This window comes from Pleurodeles waltl, chromosome 6 (genome assembly GCF_031143425.1).
Source record: "Pleurodeles waltl isolate 20211129_DDA chromosome 6, aPleWal1.hap1.20221129, whole genome shotgun sequence".
NCBI lineage: Eukaryota > Metazoa > Chordata > Amphibia > Caudata > Salamandridae > Pleurodeles > Pleurodeles waltl.
Window position 1 is genome coordinate 543,041,936 of NC_090445.1, and position 22,308 is coordinate 543,064,243.

Here is a 22,308-nt window from a genome sequence, read left to right on the forward strand (position 1 = left end):
TCAGGTTTGAGTGACAAGGACTTTAGCCTGAACAGTGTGGGCCTAATAAATAAAATGTGAGGAAATGCTAGAAACCAATTCCAAAATAGTAACTACATCTGTAGAGAAACAAATACGTTTTTAGAAACCCAGGTCAGTGTGCTAGGCTAGTAGTCTTGGTGACCAGTGCAAGAATACAAACCACATTGTGGACGGAATTACTTGAGCTCCACAGTTGGGATCTTTCATTGGTGGCTTCCTTCCATGTGGCCACAACCTGGTCATAACCCACACAAGGAGAACTGTAAACCATCTGGAGAAGGAGTTGGGGGAGAAGGGCATTGCTGGTTTGGATTACATAGAGGAAAGCCTGCTTTGTGGAGTCATTACACCAGCGTTCTGGGGACTATGAAGTTGTGTATGGGACTTGGGTTCTAATCCTGCAGGTGAAGCATCTTCTGCCTTAAGGCAAGAGTTCAACTCACTTGGGCATTCGGGTACATCCAGCAGAAGGGCACTGTCTATAAAAGAAGACTACAACTGTGCAGGAGGGAGAATAGCTGAGATCAACTGACTTTTTGGATCCGGAGATCTCTTTCAAGAGATGGTAAAAATTAGTCTGGCTGGAGTTTTCTCCTGAATTTAGGACAAATGTTTTCTACATGTCTCTTGGCTAACGGCCTCATGGTAATGTTTACACTACATTAGAGCTGCCGAACCTCTGTATAAATTCTTCAAACAGAGACGTGGTGTTAATAACAAAGTCTGTAGCCCTCTTTTAACAAAGGTGATTGCATTGTCTTAGTAGTCTTATGTCTTATGGTCGGTGATTACCTTGATACAGCCTGTAAGCCGAACTTTGCTGATTGTGAAGAGTACATAATTTCACAGCTGATTGTGAAGAGTACATCATTTCACAATAGCCCCAGTTAAAGGTGTTACATAGAGGTTAGTTTATGCAGGTACAGAAACTGTCACAATACCGCACTGGTAACTGAAACAGATAGGATTTAGGAGGTTAGTTCCCACAATGACATATTTTTGTGTATGTAATTTTCACATTAACTGTCTATGATGCTCCCTTTAAGAGGGGTTTGTAGTTGTTATTACCACCAAGAACTTGTGTAATATTGTCATACTATTTTGCCAGCTGCATATTGTGTATATATTTACAATTCTATATGTAGCATTTATCTATGAAAACATTAAAATAATTTTGCTTTTTTTAAAGTAAAACCACTGACTGGACAATGTTTTAAGGGCCATTATTTATGTTACTGAGCTCTGAGCTTCCATCACATATCAAGTACTGAGGAGTTGTGCTTAGGTTTCAGTTTGGGGTGACAACAGTATGGGGACCCCTGAACACCAGAGGTAAATAAATGATGTAAATGAGGCCCATGGGCACTAGATGCCCTTACCCCACTCCCAAACCAGTCCTCACAATAATAAATCCACCTATGTTTAAATGGACTTGAATTGTGAGTTTCCTGCCATTCTCTAGCCTAATATTAGCTGTTCCTGGTCTCAGTACAGTATATCTCCATAGTTAAATGTGTAATATCTTGAATGAGTAGCACAATGGGTCAAAGCTTGTTCTATGCCAGCCTCAAGAAATACAAAAATCCCAATTCACAAAGGTCTAAGGTACATAGAGTACTCTATGATTAGGGACCTGGCTAAATTATAGCTTCTTCCTAATTTATGTACATGCAAAAGTAACAAGCATTTGCAATGCAACGGGTCTCGCGTTTGCTCATGTTAGAGCTGATCGCGTTGTAAACTCCTAACCCGACTTTTCGTCTATCAGCAAAAGTGCTTTTATGCACCTAAACCGAAAAAGTGAAATTAACTGTGTAAAGCGCTCGACTTCTGCCAAGCGAAATTGTGCTAATAAAATAGAGAAAAAGTAGTTCACGATCCGACAGAAAACAGCGAGCCTCGCATGTTTTCTGTACTTGGTCGCTGCGCTCGAGGAGGGCTAACCACCGGAAAAGGCATGATGTGTGCATGCCTTCCACTAATGAAAGCAAGCAGATTTTACTAGGCAAGCCCACGAACCAATAAAACACACTGACGTGACATCGACAGGGCTCCGAGCCCTTTTCTGATAACTAAAGCGTCTCGCTACAATACGCATGCGCAAGCGCATGCAACGCAGGCTCGACCCTAAAAAGGAGATTTTTAGGCTTCGCAAGAGGCTTATTTTGTCAAGTTGAAATGGCAGTTTAACACTGCATACAGGCTGCATTAACAGCCCTGAGCCTTGTGTTAAGGGGCTACTTAAGTAGGTGGCACAAGGGCTGCATGTCCACTCGGAGTATGTAATTTACTAGCCCTGGGTATATGGTATACGATTTTACAAGGGACTTATAAGTATATTAAATATGCCAATCAAGTGGCAGACAATTTTAGCATGTTTTAGGGAGGGAACACACGTTTTTAGCACTAGAATCAGTAAAGTGCACAGAATCCTAAAAGTTAACAAAAATGGGTTCGGAAAAAAGGAGAGGGCGAGGGCAAAAAGTTTGGGGGGGGTGATCCTTCCTACAGAAAGGGCAAAGTCCTCCACCCACCCTTCTAACAATTCTTTCAAGTGTGCCCTAAGTCCTCCCAGAGTTTGATCCATCTCCAACTCTCTCTTCTACTCATCCTATGTCACAACGCCACCAGTAATCACACAAACCATAGCCAATGCCCAGTTATCAGCTCCTGCAGCATTTCACACCTGTTCAGCCCTGCAATCAATATTCATGAGTCTGACCAGATCCAACCCGAAGCAAGAAAAGTCCCCTCTGCAGGGAGTTCTAGCTTTGTGCCAACTGTGGCTTACTTCTAACTGCATTTGTGCCTGGACCCCAAATTAAAAATGTTTTCTTTTGCAGGACTGATCGCACGCAGGTGAGGCCCTTTCAGCAGATCTCACCCGCAGAAGAGAACATCACATGGGCAAACCACAACACAGAGACTGAGCTCCTCGTAAGAGGGAGATGAGATGGGAAAAGGGGATTGAGAAAGGGGGGTTGGGAAAGGGTCAGGTGCATGTAAGTGATAAGGGGGGCTGAAGAGGCGGGCTGGAGAAGAACCGCACTGGCTCCGTGGAAGGGAGGGAGGGAGTCTGCGGATGGGAGGGATGCAGGAGGGCCTTGTGGTGCCTGTGCTAAGATGAAAGTAATGCATTAACAAAGGGAAACTGGAGCAGGTGACGCGTCATGCTTCCAAGAGGGCACTGAGTCTAACATTACTGCCCGTTCATTACATCACTGCCTGGAACTCACGCTGCTCTCTGGTATTTACCAACGCTCTCAATGTTGAGATTACCCCCAGACCTTCCATCAGTGGGTGGTACGCGCATTAATGCCAGGCGCTGACGTTACTGCACAGTACTTGTGCCAGTGCCCAGTACTTACTTTATTGTATTTCTATTTATAAAGCACTTTATGCCCATAGACGTCAAACGCTACCACGGAAAAGAAGCTGCCGAATAGATTACAGTCACAGAGGAGAGAACAGCCGATGTTCCCCAAAGGCCACATGAGAAGTTAAACTAGCAACGTGGAGGTGAGGGGGTGGGGGGAGCTCCACAATTTATCTTCTGCTATTGAAAAGGAGCGACCACCCCATCTGGTCTTCTGGAACCTACGACTGTTCACCAATCTCAGAGAGGAAGATGTCATCTGTCTGTTAGGAGAGTATCAGTGAAGCACCGAGCTCAGGGGTGAGGGCCCCTGGAGGTGCAGCGCCTGATGGACCGTACACAGTACATTCAGTACCGGTGAAACACTGATCTCAGGAGTGAGGGCCCCTGGAGGTGCAGCGCCTGATGGACCATACACAGTACATTCAGTACCGGTGAAACACTGATCTCAGGAGTGAGGGCCCCTGGAGGTGCAGCGCCTGATGGACCATACACAGTACATTCAGTACCGGTAAAACACTGATCTCAGGGGTGAGGGCCCCTGGAGATGCAGTGCCTGATGGACCATACAGAGTATATTCAGTACCAGTGAAACACTGATCTCAGGAGTGAGGGCCCCTGGAGGTGCAGCGCCTGATGGACCATACAGAGTACATTCAGTACCAGTGAAACACTGATCTCAGGGGTGATGCCCGCAGGCAGCCAGTGAAGGAGAGCAGCCTTCCCTGACTGAGGATTTCGGTACATTCAGTACCAGTGAAACACTGATCTCAGGCGTGACATCATAAGTGCCATGGCTACTGCTGTTCTGAGCTCCACCGCTAGAAGAGGAAGCGTTTTCCAGGATCCTTCTGAAGAAACATCATGAAGATGTGAGTATTGAAGGTGAGAGTATTGCCAGAAATGACTGTTTAGAGGAGGCGCTAGGAATAGGCGCTGCCCTGCCTGTCACTGCTCAGCGAGTGCATCACTGCTCAGTACTAATGCGGTACTCAATGACTGCCCTGTAATCACTCAGGGTGAATGAAGAAGCGGGCAGTGCAGGCCTGGCAGAAATAAAGTGCACCCTGTGTCTGTGAAGTGTGCAGCGCAGTGCTTAATTTGTGCTTGTTGTTTCCGGTGCTGAGCACCAGCACTTATTTCTGAGGGCCGGGGCTTATTCTTCTACCTCAAGCATTTAATGCGAGCAAAAGACACATATTGGTAAGACGGGGAAGAGAAAAATGAAAAAGCGTCACAAAGGGAGAAAGTAAAAAGCTGCAAGAGTGAGCTGGAGGGGCAGGAAGTGGCTGTATATGGATTGAAGAGGCCCGAGATGGCTTCGGGATTACGCTGCCTCAGTATTCTGTGCTCGGGCATTGAACTGCACCAGCCATGTGTTTCAGGGGAGGGCTTTGGGCACCGGCACCTTTTCATTTACAAATTAAGCAATGGTGCAGCGGGCGTCGCCCTGCGGGATTCTTCAAATGAAGAACTCTAATGATGTACTTGGACTAAGGGCGATCCCATTCATGGGACAGACACCGGGGTGCATACCGGGGGCACTGTCCCGTGCTCTGAGCAGTGTTCAGACTCAGTCATTTAAACGCCCAGGATCACAGGGCGAGACCGACTTCACTGAAAGAGTTTACTTCATTGCAACAAGTGGTGCATTCCCAGTTCCTTCCTTTACTTTGCAGAACTTTCGCTGGTCCGGGACAGTCACCCCCATTGCAAACATGTCCTCGGAGGCATTCCCAGCTTCACAGATAACACAGACCCCAGGCTGGTGTCCCCTCAGAGGAAGCCCAGCGAATAGACTCTTTGATAGGGGAGGTGGAGTCCTCAAGCACTACCACGCGATCAGTGAAAACAGCATTAACCTACTGCTTATCACGGAAAAACAGAAGTAAATCAGAGGCCAGAGGTCAGTGCAATTGTTAAGAAACCACGTAGTCCAAAGGACCCCCGGGGGGCTGCGAATTTGTCTGAAACCCACACAGAAATAACCCAAGATTCTTTGAACGCTGCTATGCGATTTTAAACAAATGTTCCTTGGGTTTAATTTAATTTATTGTAGAAGAATTATCCAGATTACTGTAGGATTTTAACAGTGAAATAACCCAACTAAAAAACGAATTGGCCCGTAAAACGGAGAAACATTTTCAGATATTACCCCCCAGCCGGAGTGATGCACGATGGAAATTAACCCACGGACGATTAGGAAACTCAAAAGAGACACCACTGATTGTAAACCGGGAGAAGTTTACAACTGGGGGGTTTATGCAGGGGGGCCGCAGATAAAGCAGTCCAGGAAGTCTTCGGTTGGAGAGAGTTCACCTGACAGCGACCCCACTAACGCTGCCACGTGCGGGGCTACCACAAGTAAACCCATTACCACAAAAAGGCCACCTTCAGCGAATCCCAGCCACCTCTTTCTTAGAAATCAGCCCCGCCCCAACAAAAAGCCCAGTGACAAACCTGACACGAACATAGCAAGAAAAGAAACAACGGGTAAAGCACAACATACACCTAAAACAGGGTTTCCTGGCACTGAAAAGACCATTGTATAGTGCACAGATCAAAAGAAAAATAAGTACCATAAACCAATCAATGCCTCAAATTATATGATTTAGGGAAGAGGCAAGATTTCAAAACCTTTTGAAATTTCTAGAGATTGAGCTCAGAACGAAGTGATAGCGCTAGGAAATTCCAATGAATAGAAGCCGCTACAGAGAAAGCTCTGCCCCCTGCAGATTTGCAAACAAACTTCTGCAATTTTAAAAATTTGTGGTTGATGGAGCTTAAACTGCTAGGGATACACCATTGCAATCTGGACCAGAAAGGTGCGACATGTGGGGAAAGAGTGCCTTGTGGAGCAGACACACTGACTTAAACATAATTCTCTTTTTCACAGATGGCCAATGTGCTGATGACAGGGATCCAGATAAATAGAATTGCAGTATTCCAGTCTGGAGGATATGAAGGCATTCGTCATTTCTGTGATGTATTAAACAGATATAAAACGCGCTTTGAAAAATGAAGCTGAAAAAAACAGTACTGCTACGGTAGAGATTTGGTCTTACAAACAAGGTGCACTATTCTTAACACAGAGATTTCTGAAGCAGGGAGCCAGGTTAGGTCTGGGTCTTAATAATCAGGCCAGAAGGGCAAATCCCAATAAAAAGAAGGGCAAGGGGGCTCAAAATGTCCGTTTTGTCTCCATTCATTAAACAGATTTGCACTTATAAAATGAAACACCTCAGTGAGACACTCGTGAAATTGGGCAGCTGAGTTATGATCATCGCAAGCTATCCATACGATGATTTAAGTGTCATCTGCATACAGATATGCACTAAAAATGCTGGTGTAGTTAGGGTAGGTGAATGGGTCCATATAAAGATCAAACAAAAGAGGGGATTAAATGGATCCCTGTGGTACACACACTGACATGATCTAGATAAATACATGAAGGGTGAGAGCGTTGAGCCCAAAAATCAGACATCCGTGCTTAAGCAAGTGCTTCGACTCTGAAATTCTACGACCTAGCTTGCAGGATCTGATGATGAACTGTGTCGAAGGCTGCCGATAGATCCAAAAGGAGAAGGGCAGATGGAGTATTGGTGTCTAAACAGCACCGACACTCATTCAAAGCTGAGGGCATCCTAATTATCTCGCAAGTGTCACCTTCCTAGACACATCCTGCAGATATACTGGGGCAGTAGGTACATTGAATATTTATGCGTTTATGCATTTGTTAAGTCTACTTAAATCGAATTAAAAGGCGCTTGCGAAACCTTGGACATGCACAGCTTTGTGTCTGGGAACCAGATTTTATTGCATAGTCTTGACCACTAACCTGAAATACTTATAGGGACGAACACTGTCATACTCCAGTTCAGCTTTTACATATACATAAAACACATTTGTGTAGTTGATATTACGAGCAGTGCTTATTTAAGTATAGTAACGCCTATTTATTTATTTGTGTAACTCATACTTGCCTCATGCTCACGGAAATCACTACTGACATCATATTTATAACTTGTGCCAAGAAAAAAACTCAGCGATGTAACGAGGTAATACGGAATTGGAAAGCAAACAAAAATATTGGTGAACCGTGCTCAGAGCAGACAGAAAAGTACACACATGCAAACACATAATTAGAAATAGTTTAATGTATAGCGTACCGCAGCAGGAAGCACTTGCTGCCAAAGTAATGTGACGCTCTAATGCTGCAAATAAAATAGAAAACATTGTTCTTACGCAATTGAAGGTTGTCATTTTATCAACCACAGACGGAGATTGCTTTGCCAGGATTCGGGCCTTTAACCTGATGAATTCCTGCAAAAGGGACAGTCAGGTCTTACCAAATTAGCTTCAGAAAGGCATGGTATCTACAGAATGTGGAGCACTGCGCATCTCGCATACTCTTTACTCAACGTCCTTATAAACAGCTCAGGCCTATCAAGTTTAAGCGTATGGTGCATTACCTTCAACAAGGCAAAGATAGGAATGTAACAGAAGGCATTAGCACGGCGCTCAACTTAGGCCTTCCTGGTAGTAGTTCCAGAGTGGTGGCACTGACTAGCTGGTTCATGCGGGGCGTTCATTCGCTAAGTCAGTCATTCACTCACGTCTGGATATTGTCTACATTAAACATCGGGGTTAACAAGGCCGCCACTCCTCGGAGGTCCCCAGGGGTGTGCTTACCTCCCTGCACATTCCTACCCTGAAAGTTGAGGGAAACCTGGAGCAGCAGTCACTCTTTTGATAGCCCGTAGAACAGTGGTTTCCAAACTTGTTAATGTCGCACCCCCCACCCCAGTGGGGGAAAAAAATCATTGGCCCCCTCATAATTTTTCATAACTATTATAAGTTCTGTTACCTTTTTAAAAATGCAATAAACATTTTTGTGCTTAAAACAAAGCACTATTTTCAGCATGGTCTCAGACGCCAGAGTGGCCATGTCACTTTTTATGACCAATGGGGCGGCGGGGGTGGTGGGTTGAGAGGGGGGGTATTTTTTAAGTCAGACCTGGGTTCATTCTCACCCAATAGGATATACTCCACTTCGTAGTTACTTTTAATAACGCAGCACGGCAACATTTTCATGAGGGCACACATAAATGTGCAATTGGAAAGGGAAAATGAACTCTCCCAATGTGCCTTTAAAGACAAAGAGTCACCTGCCACCTGAAGCCTCTGTCTGAAAATCTGGAAGAGGCAGGAGAGGAGGTGAAAGTCCGAGCCCTCCAACATCTGTTGTAAGACGGATACTATTGCATTTGCTGCTGTAATGGACACAGCAGCACCGACTACCCGTACTCAGCCAGAGGGGTAGCTTTCATTGGTGCAGCAGGTGCAGAGGCAGGAATGGCCCACATTGCCCTGATTATTTCAGTATGTCACAGATCAAACAGCGCTCGGAGGCCCACTTCCTTTCTTGCTGTGGGGCCCATGACAGGCTTATGCCACTGTACTCTGCAGAGATCTGGCCATGACGGAGCCACCGCGAGATCTGGCCATGACGGAGCCACCGCGAGATCAGGCCTAGATAACACTAGCGCTGTTCTGGAATACACAAGTGCGGCTGCGCTTTGATTAACCGGACTCGTGGAGTCTAAAGACAGGCAAATTACTCATATACACTTGTCACTATCTTCTATAGCTGTCTAATAAATTACCCTTATACAGTGCACTGCCATTTGTGAGCGTGGTACAACAGACATGTGCAACCCCAATAATATATTTACTAGCTCTGCATGCTGCATCCAGGGCCGGCCTTAGCGCTGGCGGGGCCCAGTGCTACAATGTTTGTTGGAGGCCCCAATGACCACCTCAGCCACGGATTCCCTCATTGCCACCCATTAGCAGTGCTCTTCCAGTCTCCATAACCACTCTCTCTCAGATTAGTTTTATAGATCCACTCATGCCAGTGTTGGGTGTCAGAGCACTAGACATCACACACACATTACACACAGACAATCAATTATAGGTGTGTAAATCAGTGTATAAGAAGAGTTACATAAGACAGGAATACAAGGTGTAGGAGTCACATGTCATCCATACTGATAGGCTGTATAGTTTAAGAGTGCTTGGTCTGGAGAAGCACAAAGAATTTAAAATGTAAAACCACGTAGGAGATTCTGTTTAGCAATAAAAAGTGATTTCTACCCAAATAAATCATTTTTGCAACATTAGGACAATGAAAGGCTGGGTTAAAAATCAAAACGCTCTAATCTGTACCTTGCAGTATGCATGCAGTTCTTTGATGACAGTTGATAGCTCACTGTTCTTTTTCAGTATTTTAAATTATAAACTAAGTAAGAAAAGTACCTCTCTGACAAAAGCAGTAACCCACTGACCTATTTGCATTGTAAGCTCTATGTGATCTGCATGGCACATTTTCTTTGCAGGAGGCATATTAACGCTCTGCGCAACCTTAAAACTTCCACTAGAGAAAACTAAAATCTCGCTCCAAGCAGAACATTAACCAACAGAGTTATCTTGACATTTTTATTGTTGCCTGAAAAGTGCTGAAGGCAAGGAATGCTGCAGCAGATGCTTTTAAAATCATAATATACTTGCAAGCATGACACCTCTAACCGAAGTTAGCACCCGGTGCGATGGCACCGGTCGCACCGCCTGATAGCCGGCCCTGGCTGCATCAGCCGCCACTTGTGCTCTCAAAGACATAGGATGCTCTGAGCCTAGAAGGCCCAGTTCTCATTTCAATGACTGGCATTTTATACTGAGGTCTGATGCAACTGGCCAGCCTGGCCATTCTGCCACTTTGGCATTTACCCGTAGGCTGTAAGCTGGTGGGAGAGAGCAGGGGGTGCCAGAGCAGAATAGGCAGCCAATACCCAAGTATTCACTCTTGCTGCCAGGGGAGACAACAATGACAAAATGCTGGCTGTGAATTTTTACCATAAGGGTCACCCGGAAATATGGACGGAACATACAGCAAATTTTGACACTGGTGTATTGCAAGTAAATATTGGCCTAATGGAGCATCCATGACAACAAGCTGACCCTGCCACAATGGAGGTAATGGTTGACATGTGGGGCCACCCATCCTACATTTTGAAAAACAATGGTTTTAACTACTGTGATGCATCAGGTTTCATTGTCATGCGGTATATCATAAAACCATTTGACTACTCAATGAGTACGCTTTCGGAGCCTATGGTTTTTGGGGAAATTTATGTGAAAATTGTGCTTTGAAATGCAGTATCTGACATTATTTTTCCCAACATTTTCTAAAGAGTACCAATCCCAGTCCTCCCTGAACCCTTCCTAGAAGAGCTAAGGCTCACTTGCTTTGCTTGCACGCTGCAGTTCAGGGCAAGTATTATGGCCCACCACGTACAAAGCTAACCTCTCTCCACCGCCTTGATGAGCACTGGCTACTTGCTGCATCTTCCACCAGGGCGCATGCATTACGCTTTAGGTTTTGTAAAATACATTCGAAGTGCATTGCACACTCTTCTGATTAAATACAAATAAACTAAAAAACAAACACACTTTTAAGCAAGAATTTGGGAATACATGACATAGGATGTTTTAAGTAACTTTGCCTCTGTCCGTCGCACAAGTGACGGTGCCACGCAAAGGATCATCAATCAAAATCTGTTAACAATTAAAATAATTTAAGCCGAGAACATAGTTTTATATCAATGAATACATGGTTCATAACTATTACTGTATTTTTTAAATATATTTTTTCCTCTCGTGTTTTGTGGCACTATAGCCTCTTTAGACAAACACCTCATTTTTAATTTAATACAAACAAAAGCTTGTGATGTTCCCCTGGCATATCATATCAGTATTCAAATATAGGTGAAACCTAAAATAGACATTTGTCTGTTTCGTGTTGTTATATTTACCATGGAGTTATTCTGGAATTTATACGTGATCGTATTTGTAAGTGGTACTTAGTGTGTTCATGAAGGATCTTCTCTACAGGCTTGCTTCACCTCTGTTTGATTTTGGTGTGCTGAGCTTTGCAATGCTTGTTGGAGTTTTCGATTCGTTTGAGCATTGTTGTATTATTTCTTTCAAAGAGACTAAGACGTAATGCTACATATTGTTACTTCATTTGAGCGTGCATGAACTTAATCGTGGTATTCCGTTTTAACATAATGTAGTAACTTAAGATGAGTTGCTAGCTAGATAAAACTAAATTTATGGAGGGGAAAACTGTTTGCTGATAGATTAAGGTGCAAGTTTGCTGCCTCATGGTGCCCCACTAAGTGACACCAAATCACAGGAAAATAACTACAAATAATGTTGTCTTCTTCGGTGTCTAAGGAGAGCTCCACCACCAAAATAATCTTTTGCTCGGAGCACTGAAAACCCTTGCACCGTTCCTGCCAAAGTAAACTGATCTGTGTATCATAACCTGTTCTCTCTCTTTAATGCTAGAATGCTCTTTGGAATCAGAGTGCCAGATTATTTTAGAAAAATAGATTGCCAGTCAGGCCCTTGCTAATTATAACTAAATATACTTGACAGTTTATTGGAAGATCCTGATTTCCTGGGTGGTATTATAGACTCAAAATATGCTTCCTCCGATTCTTTATTTTCATATAGAGATCTATGGGCTGATTCACATTAAAGCTTTTAAGGTATTGGTAGAAGTACAAGGTTGCAGCCGAGCATCCCCAGCCTACAGATGGTATACCATAGCAGTGGGAATGGTAAACATATGTCAGCACTTTCATTCTTTTATTTTTAGGATACTATTTTTTAAGTTAAATTAATATGTTAATGTGTAGAATATGTTAGAGGCTTTCTGTTTTTTTTATAGTCAGTACAGTGATGCTTTAATAGCACTATTCGTGTTCATCACCAGCCTTTACAATGGCAGAATTTGGAAGGAAGCTGCCATGGAGTAAGGAAAAATCATTGCCTGTATAGTGCAGCGTAACTGTCAGGAGAAATAGATTAGCAGCAAACACACTACAAAGAAAGGGGAAGAGAAATTATGACAAGATTTACCTTTATTCAAACACAGGGCAGGATTGATTGGGAAAAATGTACTGGAAACAGATGCAAATATAGCAGCTAATCGAGAGTTGTGGTACAACATACCACGCCAATGAAGAGACTTTAGAACCTGTGTAGCAAATGAGTGGCTGAGAGGAATTCCGAGACCAAAAAAGGATAAAGTAAAAGCAATGTACCTAGTCCAGGGACGATTACCAGGAAAAAAAATCACATGAATTGGTATAGTTGAAACTGTTCCATGATAGTAACTTCCGTCTGTATGCATTTTTCCAAACGAATTATTTGTCTGATTCTACCCATTCGTTTCTACCACATCCTTACCAAAGTATACTGCTTATATATGCCTGAGGTTACTGCATTTGAACAATTGATTAAACCCACCAGCTATTCTAACTCCACACACGCTTTGATAGTAGGGAAGGTTATAAAACGGATCGAGGTAAATATAACTACTTTTAGGGCCAGATGTAGGAAGCGTTTTACATGGTGCAAACAGCGAATTTCGCTGTTTGCGCCATGCAAAACGCGCATCGCGATGCTCATTCCCATTTTGCGAGTCGGTAACCTGGTTACTGACTCACAAAATGGGAATGCGACTCGCAAATAGGAAGGGGTGTTCCCCTTCCTATTTGCGATTCGCATCGCGATGTGGAATTGCTTTGTGACCGCGAACGCGGTTGCAAAGCAATTCGCAGTTAGCACCCATATCAAATGGGTGCTAACCCATTTACAAAAGGGAAGGAGTCCCCATGGGACCCCCTTCCCCTTTGTGAATGGCCCTAAAAACATTTTTCATTTCACACGTTTCATTTTTTCGAGTGTATTGCAACTCGTTTTCCTTTAAGGAAAATGGGCTGCAATACAAAAAAAAAACTGCTTTATTAGAAAGCAGTCACAGACATGGTGGTCTGCTGTCTCCAGCAGGCCACCATCCCTGTGAGTGCTGCCAATCGGAAGGGGGTCGCAAATTGCGACCCGCCTCATTAATATTAATGAGGTGGGTCTTTGCAACCCCCTTCTGATTCGCAGATGGTGTCAGGGACACCATCCAGCATCCGCATTTGCGACTCTCAAATTGCGAGTCGCTCAGACTCGCAATTTGAGAGTCGCAATGCGGATTTTGCAACATCTAGCCATTAGTTTTTTGATGCACTCGTTCGAAACTACCTCAACACACTACTGGTACTGGTCCTTCTAACGCACAGGTCCTTACAAGGATAGTGTTTGTCTGGAACTGAAAGTGTTTACCTACACTATGAGGCCCGAACCGGTTCCTCACAGTTTGGGCCATACATACACACACACACACACACACTAGCAAATCACTAGAACATTATATTAGGAACAACTTTTAAGCTAAAGTGAGCATTGCGAATTTTCTCTTATTTTTAGGAATTATGGTAAAATAATGTCATAACTCATATAAAATTGTATTATCCAATGCTGCCTCCCGATCTAGGGAAAAAACTAGCACAGTTACAACGTGAAACAACATGTCACGTGACAGTAAAAGTATATCTATCTACAGCATAGGATAACTTACCAAAAAGTCATTGACCTGCTGTTCTGTCCTCTGCCTCTGGCCTCGAACTTGTACCCGTTCCAAGTAGCGCTGCAGAATTTCTTTCTGCTCCATGTTGGCAGCTGCGGACATGCCAGACCATCCAAGCTGAGAATGCACATGTCACGCACGTGCTGACGTGAGGACCCCTCAGAAGATCTGGCCCAGTGAGACAAGCTCTCCCATTGCTTCTGCGTGTGGTTTCCTAGCACCATGACGAGCCTTAGAGGAACTTATTAGTAACTGCTATTGTGGTCACACTGAAAAAAGTGTCATCAGAAGGCTTCAGGGTCTTAGTGCCCTTTTACACAGCAGAGAAGCAAACAAGGGACCAGAAAATACATTTCAGCAAAAGGGAAGTCACATTTAGTACTTCCTTAAACAGTGGTGTGGGCATTCGACCGACAGGTTTGTTCCTATTTTGGAAAAAAAGTATTTCGACTTCAGCAAGCTTAATTTAAACTTCTTGAGAAGAGAAGTGTGTTCAAGTTCAAGTCTTTTCTTGCTGCTACATTCATAGTTTGTGTAGAGTATATAAATCTCATTCAACAAGACATGCATTATGCAGACACTATGTACATCTTACTGTCGGTTTTTACTACAGTGGTAAAAGGAGCATTAAACGTCTGTGATGTATTCACCTACTTGTTAATGCCCAGCAATACGTAGCGGTGTAATCTCTCCACACTACAGCTACAAACCTCATGCGTGTTTGAAAACCACAGGCCAGTTTTATCTGGAGCTAAAAAGAATAAATACATCAGCAGTTGTGACTGAATCTTTAGAGGTGCCTGTGTGTTGGCCAAGCAGTGGTGACGTGAAAGTGGGCTTGTCTTGCTATCTGCTGAGAACGTTGTCATGCAGTCTATGGACTTGCTTGAATTCTGCGCCAGTTGGTATGTTGTAGTATGCGGCTGCTGCCGCCATGTGTTAGTTCTTAGAACGCGATCTCGTTCCTCTTTATAATGTATGAGATACTGCGCTCGAAAACACTCACTCAGTGCCCATGATTTGTAATGCGCAGAATGTTCCGCCCATTACTTGTCCTTCAGACAGTGGCATAATGTAACATAATTGATGCGCCTTCTCCGCCCCCTGTAGAATGTGGCGAGGGGTTCCTGAGACTTTAATACCTCACTAAAATGCAAACACCTAAGACTGAAAAATGGTGGGGATCCAGTCTGCGCTTCAAGGGCTGCAGGCAGAGGCATCTTGAGGATTTTGGGGCCCCTGTTCGGAATAGCTTTGAATTTATGATGTAGTTTCAGCCCTTTCATGCCCTTTTTGGCCAGGTCACTGACCACTCCTCCAAATTCTAAATGTATTTACATCTCTTATTCAGGGATAGTGCTGTGTGTTTTCAATATTGTAACACAAGAGCAGCTCGCTAATATTTCTACAAATAATCTCTGTGAGACCCTCTCATTTCTTAAACAAAGGCTGGGGCCCTGGGCCAGAGCCCCTTTTGCTCATGCCTTTAAATGTCTCTGGCTGTAGGTCCCTAATGAGGGCATGAATTCTCACCCCAGGGATAGAGGGAAACGGGTCCCAATTTAAAATAAGATCCCAAACAAGGGAACTTTCTCCTTTGTTATGTTATCATGGTGTTCTATGTAGACTTCGCCCTGCCAATAGGGTGACCACAACAGGCCAAGAGATGCACTCCTTTTGGTAATACTAAGCAACGGATGCACGGTGGAAGATCACTTGGGAAATAGCTGGCAGAGCCCAGGAGAGCCTGGACTCAGACCACTGAAGAATTGGCTAGCACAGGCTTTACGATCTAAGAAGCACCACTTCCTTCTCAGCCTACATCCCAGACAGTGGACAAGAGACTCATCCATTGAACTACCTTTATCAGTTTATTCCATACAATTAAAAATACTTCACAGTAGCACAAGACCGATTTGTGCAGGCAAATTCAGCATGTACGCACAAATGGTAATTTGTATGAGTCTAAAAACTATTTTGACGTTCAGAAAAGGTGTTCTTACACTAGTTCAAAGCTTTAATAACAAACAGGTTTTCGTGGCACAATAGAAAACAACTGAACGTTTCATGGGAAGAATGTCCTGAAAGTTTTAAAAAACCACAAAAGTATGTGCTTAGACTGTTTGCAAACCCGTTTTTAGACTGAATTCCCTGCCTGAAAACCAGCAGAGATTTACTTTAGGGATGGGTGTAACCAGGGCCGGCTTTTGGGCGGTACGAGCGGTTGGACCGCACTGGGCGCTGACCTCAAGGGGGCGCTGTGTTTAGGAATAACTTCCGAAACTAGCGATTTAAAAGCACCTGCTGAAAAGTTCCTTGCGCGTTTAGCCTTCAAGAAACAATTACAATGTCAAGATACCTCTTGTGATTAATGTTACTGCTAGAGAGAGACAGATGGGAGTTTTACCTAGTGGCAGCTTTGACTCAACATAAAGTAGCATAGAGGGTTAATGTGCCTGCTGAAAAAACAGAACTATCGGGCATATTTAAGAAAAGTGGTGCTGCACACAGTGCAGTGCCACATTTCTTGTACCCCTTAGGGCACCCTTAACGCCACCATGTGTGCGTCATATTTAAAATACGGTGCACCATGGTGGTAGTTAGGGGACTATCATCAGAATTTTTTACACTAGTGCGGCGCTTTGCAGGATTAGTGGCAAAAATGTTGACGCTATTCTTGCAAAGCACCCAGAGGCCCATTGTAACTAATGGAAGCCTCCTTTAAATGCCTGCTCTGAGCAGGCGTTAAAAGTGCCAGAAAAAAATGACGCAAGGAAATCTAACAGATATCTTTGTGTAATTTTTTTGCCCCCCCTAACTGGGGGATGCCCCCTTTGCATACATTATGCCTGGCACAGGCATAATGTAGCGCAAAGGGCTACAAAGTGGCGCAATGCATACATTGTGCGTCTTTGTAAATATGGCACAGAGCTTTTCCCCTTCTAACACTACATTAGTATAAAAAAATGACACTAATGTGGCATTAGAATGGCACTAGGGGCTCTTAAATATGGCCCTATGGCACTGCTTAATTTGTGCTTGTTGTTTCCGGTGCACAGCACCAGCATTTATTTTTGAGGGCTGGCACTTATTTTTCTACCTCAAGCCTTTACTGCAAGAAAATGACACATATGGGAAAAACAGAGGAAGAGAAAAACGAAAAAGTGCCACAATGGGAAAAAGCTGAAATTCACAAGAGTGAGCTGAAGGAACAGGGAGTGCCTGTAAATGGATTGAAGAGGCCCGAGATGGCTTCAGGATTCTGCTGCCTCTGTATTCTGTGTTCACGCATTTAATTGCTGCAGCCCCGTGTTTAAGAGGAGGGCTTTGGGCACCAGCACCTTTTTATTTACAAATTAAGCACTGCCCTACGGGGCATATTTGAAAAAAGTGGTGCTGCACACAGTGCAGCGCCACTTTTCTTGCGCCCCTTAGCACCCCCCTAACGCCACAATGTGTGCGCCATATTTAAAATACGGTGCACCATGGCAGTAGTTAGGGGACTACCGTCAGAATGTTTTACGCTAGTCCGGCGCTTTGCAGGATTAGCAGCAAAAATGTTGATGCTAATCCTGCAAAGCACCCAGAGGTCCATTGTAACCAATGGAAGCCTCCTTTTAATGCCTGCTCAGAGCAGGTGTTAAAAGTGTTGGAACAAAAATGAAGCAAAGAAATCTAACAGATTTCTTTGCGTCATTTTTTTGGCCCACACCCGAACGGGGGATATTCCCTTTGCAATTATTATGCCTGGCGCAGGCATAATGTAGCGCAAAGGGTTACAAAGTGGTGCAATGCATGCATTGCGCCTCTTTGTAAATATGGCACAGCATTTTTGGCCTTCTAACACCACATTAGTGTAAAAAAAATGACACTAATGTGGCGTTAGAATGGCACTAGGGGCTCTTAAATATGCCTCTATGGCAGTGCTCAATCTGTGCCTGTTGTTTCCAGTGCAAAGCACTGGCACTTATTTTTGAGGGCCAGCATTTATTTTTCTACCTCAAGCATTTACTGCGAGAAAATGATATATATGGGAAAAACGGAGGAAGAGAAAAACGAAAAAGCGTCACAATGGGAAAAAGCAGAAATCCACAAGAGTGAGCTGAAGGGGCAAGGAGTGCTTGTAAATAGATTGAAGAGGCCCGAGATGGCTTCAGGATTTTCTGCCTCTGTATTCAGTGTTTACACATTTAATTGTAGCAGCCGCATGTTTATGAGGCGGGCTTTGGGCACCAGCACCTTTTTATTTACAAATTTAGCACTGCCCTATGGGGCATATTTGAAAAAAGTGGTGCTGCGCCACTTTTCTTGCGCCCTTTATCACCCCGTAATGCCACCATGTGTGCTTCATATTAAAATATGGCGCACCATGGTGGTAGTTAGGGGACTAGCGTCAGAATTTTTTATGCTAGCCCAGCACTTTCCAGGATAAGCATAAAAAATGTTGACGCTTAGCACCCAGAGGCCCACTGTAGCCAACGGAAGCCTCTGCTTAATGCCTGCTCTGAGCAGATGTTAAAAGTGCTGGAAAAAAATTAAGCAAGGAAATCTGTCAGATTTCTTTGTGCCATTTTTTTTGCCCCCCCCTAGCGAGAGGGTGCCCCCTTTGCATACATTATTCCTGGCGCGGGCATAATGTAGTGCAAAGGGTTACAAAGTGGGGCAATGCCTGCATTGCACCACTTTGTAAACATGGCGCAGTATTTCTGGCCTTCTAACACCACATTAGCTTAAAAAAAGTACACTAATGTGGCGTTCGAATGGCATTAGGGGCTCTTAAATATGCTCTAAAGGGCATATTTGAAAAAAGTGGAGCTGCACAGAGTGCTGCATCACTTTTCTTGTGCCCCTTAGCGCTCCCCTAACACCACCATCTGTGCGCTGTATTTAAAATATGGCGCAACTTGGCAGTATTTAGGGGACTAGTGTTAGAATTTTTTACGCTAGTCCGGTACTTTGCAGGTTTTACATGAAAAATGTTGATGCTAATCCTGCAAAGCACCCAGAGGCCCATTGTAACCAACAGACACCTCCTTTTAATGCCTGCTCTGAGCAGGCGTTAAAAGTTCCGGAAAAGAATGACGCAAAGAAATCTGTCAGATTACTTTGCGCCATTTTTTTGGCCCTCCCTAACGGGGAATGCCTCCTTTGCATACATTATTCCTGGTGCAGAAATAATGTAGCGCAAAGGGATACAAAGTGGCGCAATGCATGCATTGCGCCACTTTGTAAATATGGCATGGGCACATTAGTGTAAAAACAATAACGCCAATGTGGCATTAGAATGGCTGTGGGTGCTCTTAAATATGCCCCTATATTTATTGTGGCTAGCTGACTGGATTAGTAAAGCCAGCCTTTACAAGTGCTTTAAAACACATGAATGTATGTGAAAGGGGAGCGATGGAGAGATGAGGGGCACATTTGCTGGGTGGTAGTGAGTGAAACCGAGGAGGTCATGGGGTGGGGGCACCACAATAAACTGTCGCACAGGGCGCCACCAGTCCTTCCCTAATTCTGTGTAGTGGAATCACGTGGAATTACCCCAAAAATTCAGTGATATTCCACAGAAGTGCATTAGAGTAGTAATTATGCATTTAGTGCTATTTTCTTAGTGCAAAGATGCATTTTGCACTAAGAATTAGCGTTGATGGAAACAGAACATGAATAGTGAGTGCTAACAGCCTTTTGCGCACACTAAGGGCCTGATTACAACCTTATTGAATGGTATACTCCATCATACATGTGACGGATATCACGCCAGCCGTTTTACATGTTCCACAGGATATAATGAAACTTGCAATATGGCGGATGGGATATCCGTTGCATTTGTGATGGAGTATCCCATTAGCTAAGGTCGTAATCAAGCCCTAAATGTGTTCTTGTGGTAGGATTTTCCCCCCAAGTTTCTCTTAATTATGTAAGCGGGCATAATCTTATTATTATTGGTAATTCTGTGTCAAAGAGTAATGTGGAATTACTAAAATTACTCTGGATACTACTGTGTAATTGAAATTCTGCTCAGGCCTAATTCGATCCTGCCAAATTAAGGAGTAAGTCCCTACCGAGAGTTGGGATTTGAAGGAAATACACTGCAATTGGAGAGGGCGCAGGAGAAAGATTTTTTGTATTGGAACAAAGGAAGTGCAATTGCACTCATGGGAAGGGATATTTAAACTCACAACTGTATACTGTGTACAATGTACAATTATGCATGGGGAAAGTCCTCCACATGCCCAAAACTAGGACTTCACAAAACGTTTCCAAAAATAAGTATTCTTGGAAACAATAGTCAACCCTAGATTTCATGATATCATGCCCAAGAACATCTGCCACTTATACCCTGGGAGAAAACTGCCCCCACTAGGATTAGTGCTAGAAAATTGGTCTCAGTAACATATGTAGACATGGAGTACTAGACCTTGTCATAGCTTGCAAACAAAGAATGCTAACTCTTTCTTCAGAGAAAACTGTAATGGGCACAAGGACAGGAAGGCTTTATCCAGATCATGATGTCAAATTAAATTTATTGAAACTGATTTCAGACAATAAAAGAAGCACCACAATTGCAAAGGATCTTCATCTTCAGAACCCCAAGACCCAAGGCCCCCAGTTAAGCACTTTAATCTGGCCTATGCAATGGCTCCTAGGAAGGAAACTTTTCCAGGTAATTGCACATAGATAATAGATCATAATGACTGGAAATGTGTATTTGGAGTCCCTTCAAGACCAGAAAGGAGGCCACTAGGTCAGGTCTAAAAAGGATCTGAACCTGTTTTTATTCAGAGATTTGCAGCAGACAATCTGCCAGAGAATTTATGATGTCAACCAACAAGCACTAGGACTGCCTGAGATCTTTGATTCTGCCTATTCACCCTGGAGAGGAGAAGGAGGTAGATGCTAAAGGAACATCTCTGTTGCAATCAATGATGGATACTCGTATGTTGTAAAAGCTTTACGTTTATCGTCTTAGTTGTAGGTTACAGATAAAGCCCCACCAGGAGCAGCACCCTGCCGCTCAGCCCTCAGCTACACTGACTGTTAGAAATAGGGTCTTTGGTTGGCAGTCCCCTGTCCAAGCAAGGCCCCTCACTCTAGTCAGGGTAAAGGAGAATCACCCTCAGTTAACCCCCACTCACCCCCATGGTAGTTTAGCATGATTTCAGAAGCAATATGTAAAGTATTTATACCAACACACACAGAAACTCTGTGAAAACACTTCAAAATAACACAACACAAGTTTAGAAAAATAGGTAATATTTATCTAAACAAAACAAGACCAAAACAACAAAAATCTAACATACACAAGTCAAGATATGAACTTTTAAAAGGATAAGAGTCTTACGGCCAGATGTAGCAAAGGTTTTTACCCATTCTGTGTCTATGGGAAAAAGTGTTCGTACATATGGCCCTTAATCCTTAGGAAACAGTAAAAAACAGTAAGAATGCTGTTAGCGTACAAAAGTACCTGGTTAGCGTCAAAAGAAAGCCACACGGGTGAGTATGTGTCGAAAAAGGCCAGCGTTACGTCGATTTCTCACCCGCAATCGAGAATGTGCGTCTGTCCTCCTTTGTTCGGGTCGACGTGCATCTTTTTCTTCTCTCCCGCAAGAGAGTGATGCGTCGATCCGGATGGGCACCTTGGGTCCGGGTAGCCATTGCATAGATTTTCCACGCCCAGCCATGTTGCGTTGAAATCTGGTTGCACGGTGTCAAGAAATCGTACTGTGTGGGGGCTTGCGTCATTAACATCAGCCGCTGCGGGTGTAGCATGTCGTTTCTCCAGCCGTGTTGCGCCAATCTTCCAGCCGCGATGAAGGTGGAGCATCAATTTTAGCAGCAATGCTGGTGGCGCGTCATTTATCAGCCGCAAGGCGGATGGTGCTCTGAATGTTTCTGCACATAGTGGTCTTTGAGTGGATTTTCAGTTCTTAGCTGCTAGTTTCACCTCTCAAGGGCCGATTGACTGGATAGGGCACCAATTGGCAGGGCAGAAGACTCAGCAGAGAGTGCAGGTGCTGGCAGGGGAAGTCTTTGATGGCCCTGAGACTTCAGCAACAGGAGGGTTGCTCAGTTCAAACCCTTGGAGATTCCTATGAAGAACGAATGCACAACAAAGTCAAGTCTTTGTCCCCTTTCACAGGCAGAAGCAGCAACTGCAGGATAGCCCAACAAAGCACAGTCACGGGCAGGGGCAGCACTTCTTAGCTCTTCAGCTATTCTCCAGGCAGAGGTTCCTCTTGAATCCTTGAAGTAATCTAATTTTCAGGGGTTTTGAGTTCAATACTGATAGAAATAGGGTCTTTGGTTGGCAGTCAGGATACCCCCTGTCCAAGCAAGGACCCTCACTTTAGTCAGGGTCGAGGAG

General features: G+C 44.0%; 1 protein-coding gene across 10 annotated transcripts in view; it reads right to left on the reverse strand.

Annotated features, from left to right (window-relative positions):
• PTPN22 (protein tyrosine phosphatase non-receptor type 22) overlaps positions 1–14,181 on the reverse strand; it is a 638,407-nt gene extending 624,226 nt beyond the window's left edge. For 5 of the 10 annotated variants that reach the window (XM_069238707.1, XM_069238702.1, XM_069238703.1 and 2 more), the window contains exons 1-2: positions 13,935–14,165; positions 7,643–7,720 (exon numbers count right to left, since the gene is read on the reverse strand). In XM_069238707.1, the coding sequence (XP_069094808.1) occupies positions 7,643–7,720; positions 13,935–14,045 (189 nt within the window). In that variant the 5' untranslated portion in view covers positions 14,046–14,165. Of the gene's footprint in view, positions 1–7,642; positions 7,721–13,934 lie in introns of all 10 variants that reach the window. The other 5 variants (XM_069238708.1, XM_069238709.1, XM_069238706.1 and 2 more) reach the window with 2 other exon arrangements.
• Positions 14,182–22,308: the final 8,127 nt, after the last annotated feature.